The 21,087-nt window shown below is 49.9% G+C and overlaps 1 protein-coding gene across 3 annotated transcripts; it reads right to left on the reverse strand.

Annotated features, from left to right (window-relative positions):
• Nucleotides 1-22: 22 nt before the first annotated feature.
• Nucleotides 23-10,799, reverse strand: Prss27 (serine protease 27). Of its 3 annotated transcripts, none has more exons than XM_085694705.2 (7): nt 10,778-10,799; nt 9,695-9,812; nt 5,768-5,794; nt 4,947-5,109; nt 3,421-3,692; nt 2,758-2,927; nt 23-2,287 (listed from the first exon to the last, which is right to left on the reverse strand). In XM_085694705.2, exons 2-7 carry the CDS (start codon nt 9,750-9,752, stop codon nt 1,994-1,996), a joined length of 984 nt encoding a protein of 327 aa, XP_085550831.1. In that variant the 5' UTR covers nt 9,753-9,812; nt 10,778-10,799; the 3' UTR covers nt 23-1,993. The 3 variants fall into 3 exon arrangements, with proteins under 3 accessions (XP_085550831.1, XP_085550830.1, XP_087766903.1); XM_085694704.2 differs by lacking the exon at nt 10,778-10,799 and adding an exon at nt 10,431-10,452; XM_087910777.1 differs by lacking the exons at nt 9,695-9,812; nt 10,778-10,799 and adding an exon at nt 7,217-7,238.
• Nucleotides 10,800-21,087: the final 10,288 nt, after the last annotated feature.

The raw sequence follows: 21,087 nt of genomic DNA on the forward strand, positions 1-21,087 counted from the left end.
ATTGAAAAATCCCCAGACTATCTTAATACAAAATATACAGCTTTAATAAACAGAAGTAAGACTTACAACAGCTTACACCAGAATTTAAACGATCTGTCCAGGCGCAGGAGCCAGGCAAGAAAGAGAGCTAGCGGAGTGCGCTTGCTAGGTTTATAGGCAGGCTTTAGCCTGAGGGCGGCACGCCCCAAAAACAGAATGTGATTGACTGAACTCCCCTATCTTTCCGGTTCTCTGAGGGCTTGCTTCCCACGGTCAACAGGGACATCTCTGATGGCCAGCCACACCCTTGCGTATGTATCCTGTGTCCTAATTGTGCAAGCAACACAGTCAGGTTGGTAGCCCACTGACCCAAGGGCACAGACGGGCTGTCCTGTTGCTCTGGTTGAGATATGGGGCTCCTGTACATTGCTCGGGTAGCCCGGGAACACTGGTGCTCTGAGAGGTCTCTAATGCTGACCTGCCTCATAGCCTAGAACAAGGCACGTCTGCGCAGAAGATTGGAAAGGCAGGGCATCTAGTCTCAGCCTCAGACAGCCTGCCAGCTGTTAGGGTGTCACGAGGGGCCTGGAGGGGCCTGGATCATGGCTTGGGCAGTTCTGATTCCGGGAAACCAGCAGTTGGGACAGGAGAGGCAGAGTAGGAGACATCCTGGAGTGGATCCACAGCTGCTAGACTCTCCTGGGTCTAGTACATGCCTGGGCTTGTGCCAAAGTGCCACTTGGGTCAGGACCACACCTCTGGTTGGCTGGTGCTCATGGGCCCAGGTGGCAGCTGTCTGAATCCATGGGTGGGAACAGCATCACCCAGCAGCACCTTTGGGCAGACCCATGCTTCCTAAGGTAGATCACAGTCATGCTGGGGTTAGTCTCCATGCCTGTGAGCCTCAGGCCAGCACTTCCCAACCATGATGGCCCAGAGCTTGCTCTTGGGGTGTCCTCAGCATCCCCACAATCTGCCCTGCACCCTTGTCTGGACTCTCTAGAGTAGAAGAGTAACCAACCCTTCTCAGACCAGACACTCAAACGTGGTCTAGAGAAGGAACTCAGCAAACAACCCATCATCAGAGCCAGTGGCCAGTGGGGAGTAGAGCCCTAGAGGATTCCTCATGTTTGTTTGGTATATAGCAAGTGCTAAGTGATCCATTCTGTGTTTTATTTTATTTTCTTCTCTGAGACAGGATCTCACAATGTAGCCTTGGCTGGCCTCAAATTCATAGACCTCTCCATACCTCTGCCTCCCGAGTGTTGGGACAAAAGGTACACCTGAGGGTTACCCATTCAGTCCGTTACAGTGCCTGCTCCACCTGAGGCAAGACAGGCTTGCCCGTGTGAGCACGTGGATGGATGTGCATATGAATACACACGTGTAGCTGGGTGTGAGGAAAGCTGGTTGGTGTGCCTGGTCCCTTCCACTCCCTACTTCGTTACTAGAGTGGAAAGTTTAAGGTTAAGGGATGGACCAGTAGAAGAGGAGTCTCAGAGATCAAGGAAGAACATGAAGTAAAGGTTGCCCCTGAAAGGGACTCTTGGGTGTTACGAGAATGCACAGGTCCTAGGTGGCCCTTAGATTTGTGTGATGGTGATAGAGAAGTGGGATGGGGGAAGGAGGCTGTGTGCCCATTATGTCCCTCCACTCATCCACATGGTTCCTACTGAAGCACTTGGCATCTTGTGACCTGCTTCCCACCAGTGTCTGTCAACTGTCCACAGTGCAGGAACGGGAAAAGCATTGGTATTCAAGGTGGTGAGCAGTCATGGGGTGGAAACAGGGAAACTGGGTGAGGAACGTTGTAGCCTGGGTGTGCCTGCCAGGGTCTCCTCTAAATCTTCCCAGTTCAGAACTTGTCAGCCCCTAGTGCCGTGCAGGGTTCCCCGGATGGGCCGTGACACTTTTTTTTCTGGAAGTGAGCATAAATAAAAGTAGCTAACAGATGGGGGTGGGGCTATTTACAAATGTCCAGTGGGGAGGGCACCACCTGCCAGTCCTGGGCAGCTCAGAGGATGCTGAGCATAACTACCAGGGTCAGCATGACTGCGTGGGCAGCCAGGCAGGGGGCAGAGTTCCCCAAGTGCTGCCAACCTCGAGGGTCTCTTCGCTGCTGCTGGCTGCTGGCCCTGCCCTGAAACTTCAGTTCTGGAATGATTTGGTGGATCCATTTGTGATGGGAAGTGACACGGATGTAGACACCTGGGCGGTTCCGGCGAGCACAGCCTTCTCCCCAGCTGATCACCCCAGCCTGCACCCATGACTGGTCCACAAGGCACACCAAGGGGCCTCCAGAGTCACCCTGTGGGGAAGCAGAGGGCCATCAGAACCCACCTTGGCCTCACAAAGGTCCTCTCTCCAGCAGGCCCTCCCCTTGCTGTGATGCCCCACCTTGCCTGTCGTGGCATACACCCAGTGTGGTGTATGCTAAAACGCAGCTTTTTGGGGCCTATTTCAGATCCAAGACTCGCTCCTCTCATTTCAGCTACCAGAACCACAACCTACCCTTTGCCTGGGCTTAGCTCCCTCCAGTGCAGTGGTTCTCAGCCTGTGGGTGGCGACCCCTTTTGGGGTCGAACAACCCTTCCACAGGGGTCGCCTAAAACCGCTCTGCTCTTCAGATATTTATTTACATTACTGTTCATTACCAGCATAATTACAGCTATGAAGGAGTAATGAATTTGTGGTGGGGTCACCACGGCATGAGGAACCGTATTAAAGCGGTCGGATGGTTGAGAGCCCCTGCTCCAGTGGCTTGCCCTCCCACCCTACCTTACAGGCGTCCTTCTTGCCCTCTGCAAAGCCGGCACACAGCATGTCATCCTTGATGGTTTTGAGCTGGAAGTCAGACTCCGCATCTCTGCTATACAGCAGGTTGCACCTGGGCGTGTCAATGATGGGCACACCAAGTTTCTGCAGGATCCGTGGGTTGGGCAGTCGGTCTGGGGAGGAAAGGAAACCTGCAGCTCGGGGGACAGTCTTAACCAGGATCCTGAGGTTCTGGGGGTCTCAGGAACCACAGCTGGCTCTATCCCTCCCTGGGTCTCCTCAGAACTTCATGGACTATTTCTTCCCTCATCAGCACCAGCCCTGCTTGTCTCCCCTTCTCACTCCCATGTGCACGCCCGCTCTTCCTACAGGACCTGCTCCATTTAGCCTTGCCCTACCCATGTGAGCAGAGACCGTGTACACCAGCATCAACAGGAAGGCTGTCCTGGCCTTTTCACTGTTTCGTTTTCTTTTTTGAGACAGAGTTTCTCTATGTGACAGCCCTGGCTGTCTTGGAACTCACTCTGTAGACCAGACTGACCTCGAACTCACAGAGATCCCCCTGCCTCTGCCTCCTGAGTGCTGGGATTATGTGTCATGACTGCCCAGCTGTCCTGGCCTTTCTTCAGCCACATCCCCTTTCCTCCCCTGCCTCGGAACCCTCACCTTGTTCACTGGGGCTGCCCCAGCCAGTGACCCAGCACTTCATGCCCGGCTCAAAGACGATGGAGGGATCCGGCAGACACACGGGAAGGATGTATTTGGTGAAAGTCACAGGCACCTGCAGCTCCACCAGAGCCACGTCAGCACTGGAGGCCATGCCTTGGTATTGGGGGTTGCTTTCCACCCGCTTCACACGGACATACAGGGCGTGTGGCCCTGGCTGCTGCAGCTGCAGTGCCCCCAGCAGGACTTGGTATATGGATATGTCTGAAGTGCTGACGGAAAGAGCAGGCTTGTGAATACCCTCCTCCCTGAGGAAAGGGACCTACAGGGGCAGGTTTTTCTGGTCTGCTGCAGTATCTGACACCTCTCTTTGCATTCTCAACCATGTCATCTCCATGTTAAAGACTGTAGAAACCGATGATCACCCATCTTTAATTCCCAGCTCTCCCTGGCTACAGGTGACCTTGGGTAAGCGACCTAACAAGTTCTCTGTCCTCAGTTTCCTCATTCATAAGATGGGAGCACAGACTACCTGAAAAGCCTGTTCTAGTACAGTGAGGCCGAGCCCTGCCTCTGGATCCCCAGGTCGGCCACCTCAGAGCCTGAGTTTCTAAGAGAAGCATGGGATTTTTTGAAATAATTGCAGAGGCTGGCAGGCTCGCTCAGCAGGTGAAAGTGCTTTCCACACAAGCTAAAAGCCTGAGTTCTCTCAGCAAAACCCGTAGTGAAAGGGGAAGCCCGAAAGTCGTCTTCTGACGTCCTGGTGCCCATCATGACGCAAGCGCCCCCAGCACACAGTAATAAAGGAAAAGGGGATTGCAGGTGTATGAGGAAGGAGGTCCTATGTTTGGAGACCCTGTGATTCTAGGGCTGTTTCACACGAATGTGCAAGCTGGGAGTCCTCTTAGGTGATCTTGGATAGGGTGAGGAGGAGGGACAGTCTCTTCCAAATCCTGGGCTTAGCTGATACCCAAGGTCCAGAGAGAGTTCTGGATTTGAGGTCGGGGAACATGGGACAAGGGAGGTGTGTGTCGGGGGTGCCTGTCGCATTTGTAGGGACAGGACCCCAGGTGACACTGGCAGAGCAGCTGGTCGGAGCAAGGGCTGCAGCCGTGGTTGCAGCTTCAAGGCCTAGAGCTGGGCCTAAGGAAAAGTGTCTAATATTATGTGTATGGATGTTTTGCCTGCATGTGTGTCAGTGCACCATGTACAAGCCTGGAGCCTGCTGAAGCCAGAAGAGGATATTTGCTCTCCTGGAACTTGAAGTGTAGACAGTTGTGAGCCACCATGTGGGTGTAAGGAGTTGAACATTGCTCCTCCGCAAGAATAGTCAGTGCTCTTAACCACTGTGTTTCTCTGCAGGTCCCTGAAGGAAAATTTTGGAAGACTGGGTGTTACTGAACAAGGCTGGGGTGGGGAGATGGGGGTGGGAGGCTGAGGCCAGTGCTCTGTGGTACTGAGCAGTTAGGTGCAGCTTGTCTAGTCCCTACTGCTGGTGAGAAGCCGAAAGGGCTGGGGTCACTTACTTGGAGAAGCAGTGTGCAGCGGTGAGGACCCATGCTGGTGCGATGAGACTGCCCCCACAGAAATGGGTCCCATTGCGCTGGATGCTGACCTGCCAGGGCCACTCGCCTTCCAAGGCGTCCTCCCCACCAACCATCCGGTTGAACATCCTTGGGTGCCCGCAGGCTGGGAGAACATGGAAGCGCTCTCTGAGGGAAGGGCCTGCCATGGCTTCAACACCATCCCCAACCCACGTGCCAGCTCTCACTTTCTGTCAATGTCTAGGCCTTTCTGGCCCCTGAGCCACTCAGAACATTAGTAGATAAGAGGCCCCAGGACAGTTGGCTTTTGATTCAGCCTGACCCTTTCTGGTTCTGCCCTTCCCATGAACCTTGGTCTTCTCATTTATGACAAGGTGACAAGCCCCAACTTGGGGTCAGAAAGGTTGAAATGACATGGAAAACTCCCATCCCCAAGCTGATGGGACAGGGATACAGTCATGATACAGCAGATAAGGTGTCCCCTATCCTGGCACTTCCACCATGTCCTGTTTTGCTGATCATACAAGAGATTTCTTCTTCCACTGCCTTTTGGAAGCTCTGCTCAGCCACTTTGGTCTGGCTTTTCTGCTGTACCTCTATCTCTCCCTCTCTCCTCCCTCCTCCCTCCTCCCTTCCTTCCTCCCTCCCTCCCTCTCTCCCTCTCTCCTCCCTCCTCTCTCTCTCTCTCTTCCTCCCTCCCTCCCTCTCCCTCTCTCCCTCCCCCTCTCTCCCCCCTCAGTGTGTGTGTGTGTGTGTGTGTGTGTGTGTCCAGCCACTCCTCCATCTCAGTTGATCCCACTTACCTCTCAGAGCTCTGACCCCTTCGGTCCCTGGAAGTGGGGAAAAGGGGATCATCAGGCAACTTTGCCAAGCCGGTCTGTTCCTCCCTGCTTCTGCCTTATCAGAGAGTTCCTGGCCTCTGAGGACAGGGAGGACACTATGGCCGTATGGGTTGACACACTCTCCTTGTCCACACAAGAATCCCTTCTTCCACCCTGCACCCCTGCTCTTGCTTTGCAGTATGGAATGGGAACAGTGCATGGACCTCAAATTCTAGAGCCGTGGGGTCTCCCTCCCCCTCTTCACCCTCTAGTGGCTCAGCTCTGGATGGCAGGAAACTCTGGAGGCCTCTTCCTCATATCAGGCCGCCCTCCTTATAGTCTTTCAGAATGAGTAGGTCTCCTTCAGCTTCTCCCCAAGTCCAACTGAGGTTCAGACACTCATGGCCACTCTCTGCTCTCCAGGGAGTTGAGTTGGATTAGCAAAGATCAGGGGGCAACCTCCCAATACTCTATATTCCCAAGGACTGAGCCCTTTTGCTAACCATGGTCCTCTACTGTACCACCATCAAAGCGAGGGGACAAACATGGAGGAGGATAGGGCAGGTCTGAGGGCTCCAGCACCCACACCTACAGTACTGCTCAGCTTTCCTCCCAATCCCATTGGCTCCATCCAGACTCGGGTTCAAGCCTAGGCAACCCCAGACCTTTAGATTACTCTCCTGTTGCTGCTCCCATGGGCAGGTCTGTCAGACCTGGGTGGGGTCTCAACACAGTCAGGCCCTCCACCTTGATGGCCACATTTTTTCTAAGCTCCAACAACTGAGCCCAGAGAAAATGATGAAAAGGAAACCCACTTTACGATGCTAAATGTCACAGGGACAGCAAATGGCCAGGCTGAGCCACGCATGGCCAGCAGTGCCCAGAGCCCTTAAGGATGTCACAGGACTCTTCCTTATGTAGCTCCCAGTTGTGCAAATCTCAGTGCTACTGGGGGACAAAATCCAGAATGTGGCCTTGACAATGGGGAAGGGTGCAGCTGTCTGTTGGCTGTGTGTGTGTGGTTAGCTTGATATAAACTGGAATCACCTGGAAACAGTCTCAAAGGATTATCTACTTGGGCTGGCATGTGAATACATCGGTGGGGAATTGTCTTAATTAAGTTAATTAATGTGTGAAGCCCCAGCTCACGGTGGGTGGCACCATTCCCTAGGCACAGGGGTAGGTTAGTCCTGAACTGATTAAGAGTGAAGAAACTAAGCTAAATATAAGGAGTATGCATCCATTCATTTCTCCCACTCTTGACTCTGGATGTGATCAGCTGTTTCAAGTTCCTGTTGCCCTGAAATGATGGATTATCACCTGCAGTAGTGAGCTAAAATAAGCTCTGTCTCCCCTGAGCTAATTTTTTCTTGATATTTTATCACAGTGCCAGAAATGTAACCAGAACAGAGGGGGACTGGAGGTAGTTACTGTTCATTACAGGACCAGGTTCTTCTCAAAGCAGGACATCAAGCAGAGAGGAAATGCTCACAGGAAACGGACTGTGCTCGGGACTTCTGGCTTGCGAGCTGTTTTCACAGGGTGCAAATGCATAAGGTGTAGTGGCTCATAGCTGTTATCCCAGCATGCCCCACTCAAGAGGCTGAGGCAGGAGGATTGCATGGAGTCTAAGGTCAGACTGATCTGTACAGTGATAATCTGGTCAGTTGAGGCTATCTGTGTTGTCTCAAATAAAATGGTTCAGCGGCTGAGAGCACTTGGTGTTCTTGCGGAGGACCTGGGTTCAGTTCCCAGCCTGAATGTGGTAACTCACAGCTGCCTGTAATTCCAGTTCCAGTGAATTCAACACATTTTTCTGCCCCCCTCTGGGCATTATGTGCACATGCATACATGCAAATAAAACATTCACACAAGTAAAATAAAAATATATTAAATAAAAAATAAACAAAGGGCTGGAGAGATGTCTCATTGGATAAGAACATTTGTTGCTTTTATAGAGGATTCCAGTTCAGTTCCCAGCAATCAGGGGATCCAACAACCCCTTCTGGTCTCCAAAGATAACTGCCTACACTTACACACACACACACACACACACACACACACACACACACACAGAGAGAGAGAGAGAGACAGACAGACAGACAGAGAGACAACATGATACATAAAATAAAATAAAGCCAGGCGGTGGTGGCGCACACCTTTAATCCCAGCACTTAAGAGGCAGTGGCAGGCAGATCTCTGTGAGTTTGAGGCCAACCTGGTCTACAGAGAGTTCTACACAGAGAAACCTTGCCTTGAAAACCAAAATAAATAAATAAAAAATAAAATGCAAATGTGACCAGAGACACCCCCCCCACACACACGCTCACTTGTTAGAACTCTGCTGGACCTGCTCTCCAGGCCTGGAGAGTCCGCTTGCAATGCTGCCTCGCCTCGCTGCCCTCTGTCCTCAAGGACACACACACTGCAAACCTCTCCTGTCTCATCCCGCAAGGAGCTTGCGAGAACCTTCTGTGCATTTGCCCTCCTGCCAATCTCCTGACCTGTAACCCACTGTCTCTGCCGCAGCTTAGTCCTTGCAGGCTGAGGCTCCCCGTCTCCGCAGTCCTAGTGTAGACTGAGGTTCACTCAAGGGTCGACTCCAGCGGAAGCTGCCCCCACTTGTATTGTGTGTCTTGGAACCCCCACTGCCCCTCTGAACTCTCTGTCCTTTACCAGGGCATCTGATCGCACCCAGAGCCCAGGCCCTGGAGATCTATGGAGGCAGAACTTTCCTCTAGGTACCCAAGCACAGAAACTGTGTCGGGATAGAGAAACATCCTATCAGTGGTAGCCAGGATGTTAGTCTATGCCCACCTGGGCTCCAGGTCCCTGAAACTGATACGAGCGACTAAGGTCTAAGAGGCAGGACCAGTCAGAAGACTATCCGGGTGCTGGTCACCCTGGGCAGACGTGAGCAAATCACTCAGGGGTCCAGCCTCCGTTGCAGCTGTTTGTGAGCCAAAGGCAGACTGCCGTTTCTCCTTCGGCAATGACCTCGATTGATCCACCCACGGGAGCTGCTAACATGTCACACCCAGTAGAAATGGGTTTTCAATGCCATTGTCCTTGCTGCTAGAGACCACGGACAGAAACGTTTTATGACATTGGGGAGGTAGGGCATCACTGCAGAGATGCCCACCAATGTCCTCCTCTCTCTTGAACCCTGGCTGAAGTATGATTTGAGGTGACTTGGTCTGTCCCAGGGAGGTGAGCTGAGGACAGGGAAGTGTGAAGGCTGCTAGGCTGGCCCATCTGGCCTAGGAATGTGGGAGAGTTTCCCTGGTAGAGAGGAGCCCGGCCCACAGGGAAGGACCTGCCAGGCGGAGCACCTGGCTAGAACTTGCTGACCCCTGCTCAGGATGGGTAGGGCACTGCTTTTGCCTCTCTAGGCTGGGCCCCTCTGCAGCCTGCAGCCCTTGTCCCCAGCTCTCTGCTGAGCCTCAGACTCTGAAGGCTCCCTGGCTCAGATGGCAACCCCAGTTCACATAAGCCCTGGGACGTGAAAGCCTGCAGGTTTGGGCTCAAATCCTAGAGGCACGGGAGGCTTTGTCTCTCCCTCTGTAGAACGGGAAGATAGGCCTCTAGAGGAGTCCCCAAATCAGAGCATGGTACACCAAGAGCCCCAGGAAGATGAGGGTGTGGTTCTATCCAAGCCACTACCTTGGGGGGTCCTTAAGAGTCCCTGAGGGGCCATGGTCACATGCTCTGTCACGCCTTCCCACAGGTCCCCCAGGTGGAATATCTGGAACCGGGGTAAATTCTCTGGGAAGCCCAGATGAGGAGATTTCTTTTAGACTCAGGCAGGCCCAGGATTGGGGGGGAGGAGGCAGTTGGTGCTCAGAGCAGCACATAGGGGCCACTCCAGAGCTGTGGCTGGGGGACTGCCTGCCCTTGGATGCAACTCACCAGATCTCAGCAGCAGCAGCAGCAGCAGCAGCAGGGCAGGGATGTGGGGCTGCCTCATGTTCTCTGGCTCGGTGGTTGGTAGAGCCCTGGTCAGCGGTGGCAGGAGCTCTCCCTAGTGCTACGGAGGTGCAGGCTCCATGAAGTGAGGTTTTATGCTGGAGATGAGTGTCAGGTCGGCTATGCAACCCAACCTGTCAACCCTGCCTGCCCAGTGCCTCTTCAGGAGGAAGGAGGTGCCCAGAACACCAACTCCGTGACCCGGCCCTGAACCCCAGGAGCCAGACCCCTTACTCTGCACACTTCAGGATTCTGGTAGCAAGATATCCCTCTCCAACACGAGCTGACTGAAAGGCCCCACTATTGGCTGCCCCCTCACATGACTGTATGACCCACTTAAGCTGGCAAAATCTACTCTATCCAGAGGCCTTCCATTTCATTCATTCATTCATTTATTTATTCATTTGATACCTGTTGAGCACCTGCTTTTTATCTGACATCCATGACCTAAGGTGGTTGGGGTTTATAAGGTGGTTGAGGTTTATCAGGTGGTTGGGGTTTACAAGGTAATAAACATTGACATTGAAGGACCAAGGCCAGGTTGCTAGTTCAACTAAGAAAGGGGGACCTCGACTGAGCCCCTGCGCCCCCCACCCACGCTCCTGGACCAGCACACCCATCTGCGGATTGGATCAGGGCATAGGATCCCCCCCCCCATCCCCCAAGTCTGGAGGTGCACCTTCTGGGTGTGACAAGAGCACTTCTGGGAAGGCGGCATAGTGACGGGCAGGATGGCTGTCCAGTTCCTGCCCTGGGTGCGCCCGCCGGGCTCCGGGACGTGAGGCTGCGGCGGAAGTGTCCCTGGGAGGAAGTTATTTGGGGCACGAGACTGACATCAGACCTAGCTGGACTCGAGGCACAGGAGGCCACTCCCTCTACACCACAGACTGGATGCAGGACCAGATTCTGGACGTCTCACAGCAGATCCCGCCAGGCCAGGCCAGGCGCAGGACAGCGTGGGGCGGAGGGGGAACACGAGCACCGCCTCAATTTCCCCGCTGGTGAGGAGGGCGTGCAGCGACTCACCCTGTTGGTGTGAGCCAGTGGCGGTCCGAGGATCAAAAGGGTAGCGCAGGGTCACACAGTGCCGTGGTCTCGGTCTGCTGGGCTTGCTGTGCAGTGCTGCCCTCTGCCCTCTGGTGGCTGTCGCCGTTCCTGCGCGGTCCCTTTCGCTGTGCCTGTCCCTACGCCACAAGTGTCTGCTTTTCCAGAGACCCTGTTCCCTGGAGGTGGCGGTCCACATCCAGGACTTCCCCAGAGACTGCCACCTTCTCTACAACTCCTATATAGCCATGTCCCCGCAGTCCCCGGGTGGGTGCTCAGGCATGGGGCTCCTCCCATACTAAAAGACCAAGCTGTGAGAAGAGAGGACTATGGACTCATACATCCTTTTGTTTGCTTGTCCATTCGTTCATTCATTCCTTGATTGTTTGTTTTAATTTGTTTTGTTTTTGAGACACGCTAGGCTGGAACTCACTGTGTAGATCAGGTTAGCCTAGAACTCATGAAGATCCACCTGCTTCTGCCTCCCTAGTGCTAGGATTAAAGTCATGTGTCACCATGTATTTGTTCGTTCTTTCCAGCATTCGCTCCTGAAAGTGTTGGATGAGAGGCACACAGGTGCCAAAGAGTTTGAGGAACAGGGTGCTGAGGAGAATAAAGGGCTCACCCTGCGTCATGGACAAGTCAGGAAGACCCTAAAGTCTGAGGGAAAAGTTCTAATCCTAAATTGTGTTAAGCGTTTCAAAGCATCAGACAGGTAGCCAGCTGTCAATCCACCCTCCCTCGGAGGCAGTCTCTGACCTTTTAAAGCTAAGGGCTTCCCCTTGGAGCGCTTCTAGTTTCTCTTCTCCCTCTTCTCTCCTCTAAACGCAATTGCTTTCCACACAACTCTGCCGTGAAGTGAAGTGAGCAACAGAAGTGAGCGTGAGCCAGTCCCCGGCTACCCCTGGGCAGCCTTGGACCAGAGGCTAAGAGCACATCGCCGGTGACCATGGCAACAGCAAAACGCCGGATGTCTTCTACACACTTCCCCATACAGAGGAAGTGAAGGAGTCCAATCAAGTCTCTCCTAATATTAAGAGCTCTTTGGGGGCATTTTGACTTTTTTTTAAATCATTGCATTTATTAATTTAGTGTGTGTTCAAGAAGGGTATGTGTTCACGTGTCAGGGGTGGGGGAGGAGGCAGCCGCAGGACAACTTGCAGCGGTCAGCTTGCTCCTTCCACTATATGGATTCCAGGGACAGAACTCAGGCCACAGGCTTGGCAGAAAACCCCCTTTCCTGCTGAGCCAGCTCAGTGGTCCTCCAGGGCATGTTCTGAGGTCAGAAGTCATGGTAACTATGGTAGAAAAGAGCTATGGCCCACAAGGTTTTTTTGTTTTTTTTTTAACTCAAACATTGGTTACAAATAGAAAGGCAAATAATAAGAAAAATCAGAGTAGGAAATATGGATAATGACACCATTGTTACTCAAAGCGCTCGAAGAAATGAGTCAGAACACAAAGCAAAACAAAGCCCACTGAATATGAAAGGTCAAACAGGTAAAGGGCATAGACAATGTGACGGGGAGGAAACTAATTTGGCTAACACATGTGCTGGGAAATGTTCACCTTCGTAATTAAGATAATGCAAATCAAAGCTGTAGCAAAGGGATCTTGGCTGTCACCTACAGGCCAGCAAAGCCTGGAAGAAGGCTACTAGGCAAGGCTACAGGGAAGTGGGTCAGAGGTGAGCATGGCCCTACCTTGGGGAACTGCTATTTATATTGAGAAAGCATTATGTTATAGTGTCCAAACCAGCCTGGAACTCACTATGTATCCCAGGCTATGAAAACATATTTTGACAAAAGATAGTACATTTGCAAAACTAAACCTGCCTATAATTCTAGCAATCAGGAGGCTGAAGCAGGAGAATCAGAAAAACCAAGATTTTGGGGGTGGGGCTACGTAGTGAGAGCTTCCCTGATTCAGACAAAACAAAAGAATTGTTTTGTTTTAAATAAACCTCTGGGGTATTGGAGAGGTGGCTCAGCAGTTAAGAGCACTGGCTGCTCTTCCAGAGGTCCTAAATTCAATTCCCAGCAACTACATGGTAGCTCACAACCATTTACACTGGATCTGATGTCTTCTTCTGGAATAGAGTCGATAGAGCACTTATATACATAAAATAAATCTTAAAAAAATAAGTACACTCTCTGAATTAGATTTATAAAAATGCTATTTCTATGAACAGTGAATAAACACAAATACTCGTGATACGAGGGGAGTGAGAAGCAAACAGCTGGGAACGCGGCTGGTTGGTGGAGTCTTTGAGGAGCATGCATAAAGCCCTGGGGTAGATCAGGTGTGACCGTGCAAGCCTGGAATCCCAGCACTGGGGAGACAGAAGCAGGAGGATGGGACATTCAAGGTAACTCTACTTTACACACGGAGCTGAAGGCCAGCCGTGGGTACCTGAAACCCTATCTTCAAAACAAAACAAAACTTGGTGTGGAAGAGCACATCTTCAATCCCAGCACTTGCAAGGCAGAGGTTGGTGGATCTCTGTGAGTTCGAGGCCTTCCTGGACTACAGAGCAAGTTTCAGGACAGCCAGGGCTACATAGAGAGACTAGAGAGACCCTACCTTTGACAAAAAGGAGAGAAAGAAAGAAAAAAGAAAGGCTGGAGAGATGGCTCAGTGGTTAAGAGCATTGCCTGCTCTTCCAAAGGTCCTGAGTTCAATTCCCAGCAACCACATGGTGGCTCACAACCATCTGTAATGAGGTCTGGCGCCCTCTTCTGGCCTGCAGGCATACACACAGACAGAGTATTGTATACATAATAAATAAATAAATATTAAAAAAAAAAGAAAGAGCAACAAGCACTCTTCAGTGCCGAGCCATTTCTCCAGTCCTTTCCTTACTTCTTTCCTTCCTTCATCCACTCTCCCTCTCTTACCTATTTTCCACTTCCATTTCCTCCTTCTCCTCTTTTCCCCTCTCTTTCTCTGACTTTGAAACAATTTTTTTTTTTTTCAAGACAGGGTTTCTCTGTGTAGCCCCGGCTGTCCTGAAACTCTCTCTGTAGAATCAGGCTGGCCTTAAACTCACAGAGACTCACCTGTCTCAGTCTTCTGGGTGCTGGAATTAAAGGTGTGCATCACACAACTAACAATATTTTACTATGTAGTCCTGACTTGGTACTCATTATATAGCCCAGACTAGCCTCAAATTCATGGCCCCCACCTCAACTTCTCGAGTGCCAGGGTTACAGACATGCATCACCACACATGACCAAGAAAATGTAATTTTATAACAGTGGTAGCAGAAGCACCCGAAAAGAAAGGCTGCACAGTGTCTGGCCTTGCCTAGCAGTTCTGAAGTCATGTGACTCCCTTTCAAGTGACAGGAATCCAGCCAAGATTGGGGATATGATGGGTGGTCATGGTGGGGAATCCTGGGACTTCTTGTGGTACTCCAGCTACAGGACACAGTGACACTGGCTGCCTATCCTCCCTCCAGGGTTACCGCCTATCTCTGGAGTCCCTGCAAGCTCAGGACTCTGAGATGATTGCCCCACCCCACGTTGGGAATATGCTGCTGCCTGGACTTTCCTCAGGGATCCCAGTTTAGAGGAGCACTCTTCCACCCTATTGGTGCAGACAAGACCAAGGCAGGAATCCCTGATTGGCCCACGGGGCAGGAGTTCTTAATGGAACGGAGAGGAGGGTGCTGGGAAATGAGAAGCAATGACACCTCTCTCTCAGGCACGTATGAGACTGTTTCATGCATGAAGCTCCTCACACATTTACCCCACCCTCTACATGCTATTCTTGAAAGCCATTGAACTTGGAACTACTGAGGAAAGGCAGTCTCCAACCAAAGGAACGAGACAGGTAAGCAGAAGAGGCAGGCTATAGAAAGCAGCCTAACCAGAGGTGCAGAAGTTTCCCACCCTGATGACAAAGGGGAATTCCAGAGGAGCAAATCCTGGACTCTGGAGGGCCATGGTCCCAGCCGGGACACTGATTTAGGAGTTCCTGGCCTGCAAGGCTGGCGTCATGATGCACTGGGCCTCTGCACTGTCGTTTTAACCTGAGGATACTATAAAAGCTGTGTTCCAGCCCAGCAAGCTTCAGCTGGGGTTCAACTGAGGAAGACCTGAGATGCAAGGCAAGGAATCCAAACCACTGGGGACGGTAAAGGGTTCCCTGAGAGAGCAGTACCTAGAGGTGCTGTGGGACAATGGCCTGTACCCTGTCACTTGTATTTTAAATAAATGCTGATCGACCAGTAGCCAGGCAGGAAGTATAGGTGAAGCAACGAGAATTCTGGGAAGAGGGAAGTTTCAGTTTGCAGTCGTGACCCAGACAGAGAGGAAGCCAGACACAGATGTGACTGCCTCACTGAAAAAGATACCAAGCCATGTGGCTAACACAGACAAGAATTATGGGTTAATATAAGTTATAAGAGTTAATAAGAAGCCTGAGATACTAGACCAATCAGTTAATAATTAATGTAGACCTCTGTGTGATTTCTTTGTGACTGAATGGTTGCCTGACCAGGCAGGACCAGGTGGGACAGAAAACTCGGTCAACAAATGGCACCCAATGTGGGAACCGGGCAGGACAGAAACCTCTGTCAACAGAATGGCGCCCAACGTGGGACTGACCAAATCCACTTAAAAGCCTGAGAGAGCTTGGGAAGTTAATCTAGTAGAAAAGAATAGAGTTAAACACGGCTTCTTGATAGCAGCACTTTCTCAGGTGGGCTCTGCTTGCTAGAGGCAAGTGCTCATATAAGAGAGGCTTCCTGACTCAGCTTTAGCTACAAAACCTTGCAGCTCTTTTAAGAGGTCCTGCCACGAAACACTTAAATGGTGTTGATGAAAAGCTGACTTCATACTTTTTGGTGGTGGCAGGGACCTTGAAATGTCATAGAGTTGTGGCAATAAACATGGCTCCAGCCAATACTTCTGCCATGAGGCTAGACTCTCAGAAAGAAGCTAAGGAACAGACTGGATCTAGCCATCAAAGCCATGGCTTTAATCCTAGCCATATCGCTTAGAAAATTAAAGATTCATGTGGTCAGAAAAAGAGAGATATACATACAGTAAAGGTAGATTCAAAGATGAAGAAAACCTATAAGCAGTTTACTGCGTGTTTAAAAATATATGTAGGCATGGGAGAAAAAAATAAAGTTCCTAAAAGATAAAAGAAAAAAATAGAGTAGTTGGGTGTGGTAGCACACACTTTTAATCCCGACACTTGGGAGGCAGAGGCAGGTGGATCTCTTGAGTTCAAGGACAACCTGGTCTACAGAGTTAATTCCAGGACAGCCAAAGATACACAGAGAAACCCTGTCTCAAAAAACCAAAAGTTAAAAATAAAAATGAAAGAAGTAGAGGTTAAAATAAAGCCACATAAAGATGAAAAATATACAGAGAATCTGGATACTGTATGTTATTGTGCTGTCTTTAAATTGTTTAATGACTGAGGAAGGAGCAAAAGCTGCTAAAAGACATTTGATTATAAAAGCTGCTGGATTAATCCAATATATATATATATATATATATATATATATATATATATATATATAGTGCTTTGACTTTAAAATTTAAGCCAAAAGATATGTTACTTTGGAGAAAAGGTTTTGCTTTTGTTTCCACAGGAAATGAGGGACTATGGATTCATTCTGCATTAAGAAAAATTAGGTTTGACCAAGGAAGACCCCCTGAGAAATCTCCGATAGGAGGAATGGCCCAGATGTCTGAGCGTTCAAAGACTGCTGCTTGAGATGATCAAGACTCACAGGATACTCCAGTTAGGACTTGATCATAATTCTAAATTTTCTTTGGGTCCTCATAAGATTATCAGTGCCCCCAATCAGCAGAAAATATCCTGGAAAACTATGCTCCCATTCCCCCCAAAAAATGGATTATGGATATTTATCTTTGTTTAGAATGTTGGTTACAAGATGTTATGAAAAATTATCTGGATGAAAAGGTAAACAAAGGAGCTTTTTTTTTTTTTTAAAAAAAAGGGGAAGTGCTGTGGGACAATGGTCTGTACCCTGTCACTTAATAAGAAGCCTGAGATACTAGGCCAGTTTCTCATTAATCAGTTTATAATTGCTTTAGATCTCTGTGTGATTTCTTGGGGCTGAACGACTGCAGGAACTGGGCAGGACAGAAGGGAGCTGGAGGGGGCAGCAAAGGCTTTCTGAGATCCAGAGCTGCTCTGAGCTCTGTGAGCTGTAGCTTGCCTCAGATGAATAAATATCTTTTTTCTTCCTTCACTTCCGTCCTTTCTGTTTGTTTGTTTTTCAAGACAGGGATTTTCTGTGTAGCACTGACTGTCCTCAAACTCGCTCTGTAGGCCAGGTTGGTCTCAAAACTCAGAAACTGGCCTGCCTTTGTCTCCTGAGTGCTGGGATTAAAAGTGTGTGCCACCATCGCCTGTTTCCATTCTTTCTTCTATTAAAAAAATATGTGAATGTGTGTGTACTTGCTGAGAGGGTATATATGCATGCACATGTATCTGTGTGTGTGTGTACGTGTGTGCATGTGTGTGTGTGCATGCGCATGTGTGTGTGTGTGCGTGTGCATGCGCATGTGTGTGTGCTCTGAAGCCAGAAGTTGATACTGGATGTCTTCCTTGATCCCGCCTCCCTCTCTTCTCCTTCTTTCTTTCTCTCTCATGCACGAGAGACTCTATGTGCTACAGATTTGAATTCCCATCCTCACATCAAGTTTGTAAAACAGGCATGTCAGCACCTGAGTCATCTCCTCAGCTCCTTTAAAAATGTTTACTGTTTAGAGCCAGGCGGTGGTGGCACACACCTTTAATCCCAGCACTCTGGAGGCAGAGGCAGGCAGATCTCTGTGAGTTCGAGGCCAGCCTGGTCTACAAGAGCTAGTTCCAGGACAGGCTCCAAAACTACAGTGAAACCCTGTCTCAAAAAACAAAAACAAAAAAAGTTTACTCTTCGTTAGATGTGTCTCACTCTCCTCACCAGGTCTCTTCCACTAGAGCTGCTCAGAGTCCAGGCCCAGCAAAGGTGGAGCCTGCAAGGTAAGAGTCAGCAGCTCTGCCTCGGGTCACCCATGGTGTCCAAGCTGAAGACATGGAGTTCTGTGTGGTCCCAGTTCCTTGGCACCAGAACCGTGCTGAATGCTTCCTTGTCGATCTTCTTGGCTGCCATCTCCCCTCTCTTTCCCGACAAAGTCACATCAGAACAAAGCCCTACGCCTAACTCCTATTCCAGCTCCCTTCCCTGTCCAAACCCCAACAAACAGACGCCCACAGAGGTGTCTTATGTTGATCAGATTTAACTAGAAAAGGGTGTTTTATCTGTCGTGGCAGGGTCTCTCTGTATAGTCTAACCTGGCTTCCAACTCTGGCTCCTAATGTCCCAGTCTCCCTAGTACTAGGATTATAGGCATGTGCCCCCATACCTGGGTAAAATTTGTCTGTTTATCAATGTAGAGTCAGACTCCTAAGCCATACTGGAGTCTCAGATTCCTTTCCTGGCCAGAACACAGAAGGAAGATGGGAGAATCAGTTTGGGTGTTCCAAACCCCTGGAGTGCAAGCGCACCCTCTGCTTCACTAGGAGCCAGCCCTGCAGCTGGTCCTGCTTGGCCTCAGCCTTTCCAGTGTCTCCTCCCTCATCTTCTCCAGGGAGCTTCCAACCCAGGGTTTCACATTCTTTGCAGCCTCCTCCTCCTCCTTCCCCATTTCCTCCTCCTATTTCTTCTCTATATCAGTCCTATTCTTCTGTGGCATTGGGGCTGGGACCCAGGGCCTTGAACATGGTCGCTAAGCACTCTGAGACATCCCTAGACTTGGCCTCCTCTTTTTTCCCCCCCAAGATTTATTTAGTATGTATACAGTGTTCTGCCTGCATGTATGCCTGCATGCCAGAAGAGGGCACCAGATCTCGTTGCAGACGGTCATGAGTCACCATGTAGTTGCTGGGAATTGAACTCACGACCTCTGGAAGAGCAGCCAGAGCTCTTAATTTTTAAGTCATCGCTCCAGCTCCTTGGCCTCCTCTTTTTTTTTTTTAAATTACAATTTTTAATTTTTGATAGCCTCCTCTTTTTTAACTAATACATTTATTAAACACATAGCAATAATCACCCTCTCCTGTTGGCACTCCCAGGGCTATGGGATGTGGCTCACCCTGTCTCTGCAGCCCCTTCCTAGCCTCCCTAGGTCTCTCGAGCACATCACCCCACAGCCCTCCCCCTGCAGTAGGCATCTTGTACCCTGCTCTGACATCTGACCACAGCACGCTCCTCTCTGCTAAGGCACTCTCTGTTGGTTAGATTCTCAGCCTTTGTCCTGGTTAGTTTTCTGTCAACCCGATACAGCTAGAATAGTGGTTCTCAATCTTCCTAACGCTGTGACCTTTTAATACAGTTCCTCATGTTGTGGTTACCTGACCCCGAACCACAAAGCTATTTTTGTTGCTACTTCATAACTATAATTTTGCCACTGTTTTGATCCATAATCTGATATGTAGGATGACCTTAGGCACCCCCGTGAAAGGGTTGTTTGAACCCTCGAGTGGGTTGAAATCCACTTGTGAAGTTTGAGAGGAAATTTTGAGAGTTTCTTAAAGATTATTAGGTTTATTTGATACTTTGAATTAAAAATACATGGTTCAGGTTAGCGGGGCTAGTGTGTGATTACATTGAGTGTGTGGGATCCCAGTGTAGTATTGAGAGCCTTTCTCAGTGTGAGATTTTTTCTTTTCTTTCCTTTCCTTTCCTTTCTTTCTTTCTTTCTTTCTTTCTTTTTTTTTTTGAGACAGGATTTCTCTGTGAGACAGTCCTGGCTGTCCTGGAACTTGCTTTGTAGAGCAGGCTGACCTCAAACTCACACAGATCTGCCTGCCTCTGCCTCCCAAGTACTGTGATTAAAGGCGTGTGTCATCACTTCCTCACTCAATGTGAGATTAAGCATAAAAAAGAACGTGTTCTGGGTTGACATGTTCCAGTTATCAGGAACAGTTAACCAGAAGGGGAACTACAGAAGCATAAAAAGCAAGGTTAGCACATTTAGAAACTTCCCCAGAACTGTGGGCTTTGATGGACAAGGTCTTTGCTCTGGTTTCCGCAGGTGGTGCTGTCTGCGTGCTGAGTTTATGGCCTGAGTGACTCTCAGGTGGCAGTGGCACTGCCCGGCTGGGGGCCTTTTACACCTCCTTTGCGGCAGGATATGGGAGACGCCAGTGCCATGGGAGACCACCAAGGACAGCAGCCGTCATGGCATGGAGCTAGGCTGAGCCTAGAAGGCAAGCTGTGTGTGCTGCAGACGGTGGAGACAGAGAAGTGGCCCATTCCTTAGAGGAGCCCGGAAGATTATGAGCAGATCCCAAGCCCTGGGCACTGGCTTAATTATGCGATCAGACTTTGGATTTGCTTTGTTTAGATGGTAACAGTGCCCTGCTTCTTCTCTCTATGTAGCTGATTTAAAAAAAAACAAAAACAAACAAACAAAAAAATCCAGGAGCTCACGGTTGAAAGACTTTAAAGATTTTCAGAGAGACTTTGCATTTTGGGGGAGGCAGGTACTCACTCTGTAGCTCTTGCTGTATGGAACTCTATGTAGAACAGGCTCCCCTCAAAATGCACAGCTCTGCCTCCCTGGTGCTGTGATTAAAGGTGTGTGCCACCACACCCTACGAGACTTTGCATTTTTAAAGAAACTTTGGGTATTTTAAAGAGACTGAATTTTTGAAGTATTGAAATTGTAGAGACCGTGAGACATTTAAAGTCTATCCTATGTCTATATTGCGATATTAATCTGAGATCTTGGGGATCAAGGAACGGCTGCTGTGAGTGTTGTATTCGTGTGCCAAGCTGACAAGGGGTCAGTTGTCCTGATTAGTTTTCTGTCCACTTGACACAAGCTGGAGTCATTTCAGAAGGGGGAGTCACAACTGAAAACACGCCTTGTAAGATTCAGGCGCAGGCAAGTCTGTGCTGTATCTTCCCAGCTACCCATTAGTGTGGATGGCCCAGCCCATTGTGGGCAGCGCCATTCCTAGGCAGGTGTCTCAGAGTTGTGGGAAAGCAGGCTGAGGGAGCCCGAGGAACGATCAGCACTCCTCCTCGGGGCTGATAGGTAAAGCCTTGTGGGTGGTGGAAATTGAACCCAGGTTCTCTGGAAGAGCAATCAGTACTCTTAACCACCAAGCCTTCTCTCCGGCCTCCTAATTCAATATTTAATAAACACACACAATTATATCTGTAGTAATGAGGATGGATCCCAGGGCTTCCTGCAGGCTCTAGGCAAGTGCTCTCCTTGTGAGCTATATCCCGAGCCCCTAAATGTTGTGTGTGT

Source organism: Myodes glareolus, chromosome 9 (genome assembly GCF_982192425.1).
Source record: "Myodes glareolus chromosome 9, mMyoGla1.1, whole genome shotgun sequence".
NCBI lineage: Eukaryota > Metazoa > Chordata > Mammalia > Rodentia > Cricetidae > Myodes > Myodes glareolus.

Bases quoted from the DNA above. Each gene is read 5' to 3' on its own strand.
- Prss27 (XM_085694705.2), bottom strand. From the start codon at position 9,752: ATGAGGCAGCCCCACATCCCTGCCCTGCTGCTGCTGCTGCTGCTGCTG. The intron at 2,928-3,420 runs GTGAGGGTTCCG...TTTCCTCCCCAG, and splicing joins GGGCAGCCCCAGTGAACAAG to ACCGACTGCCCAACCCACGG. The intron at 2,288-2,757 runs GTAGGGTGGGAG...GCTTCCCCACAG, and splicing joins GCAAGAAGGACGCCTGTAAG to GGTGACTCTGGAGGCCCCTT.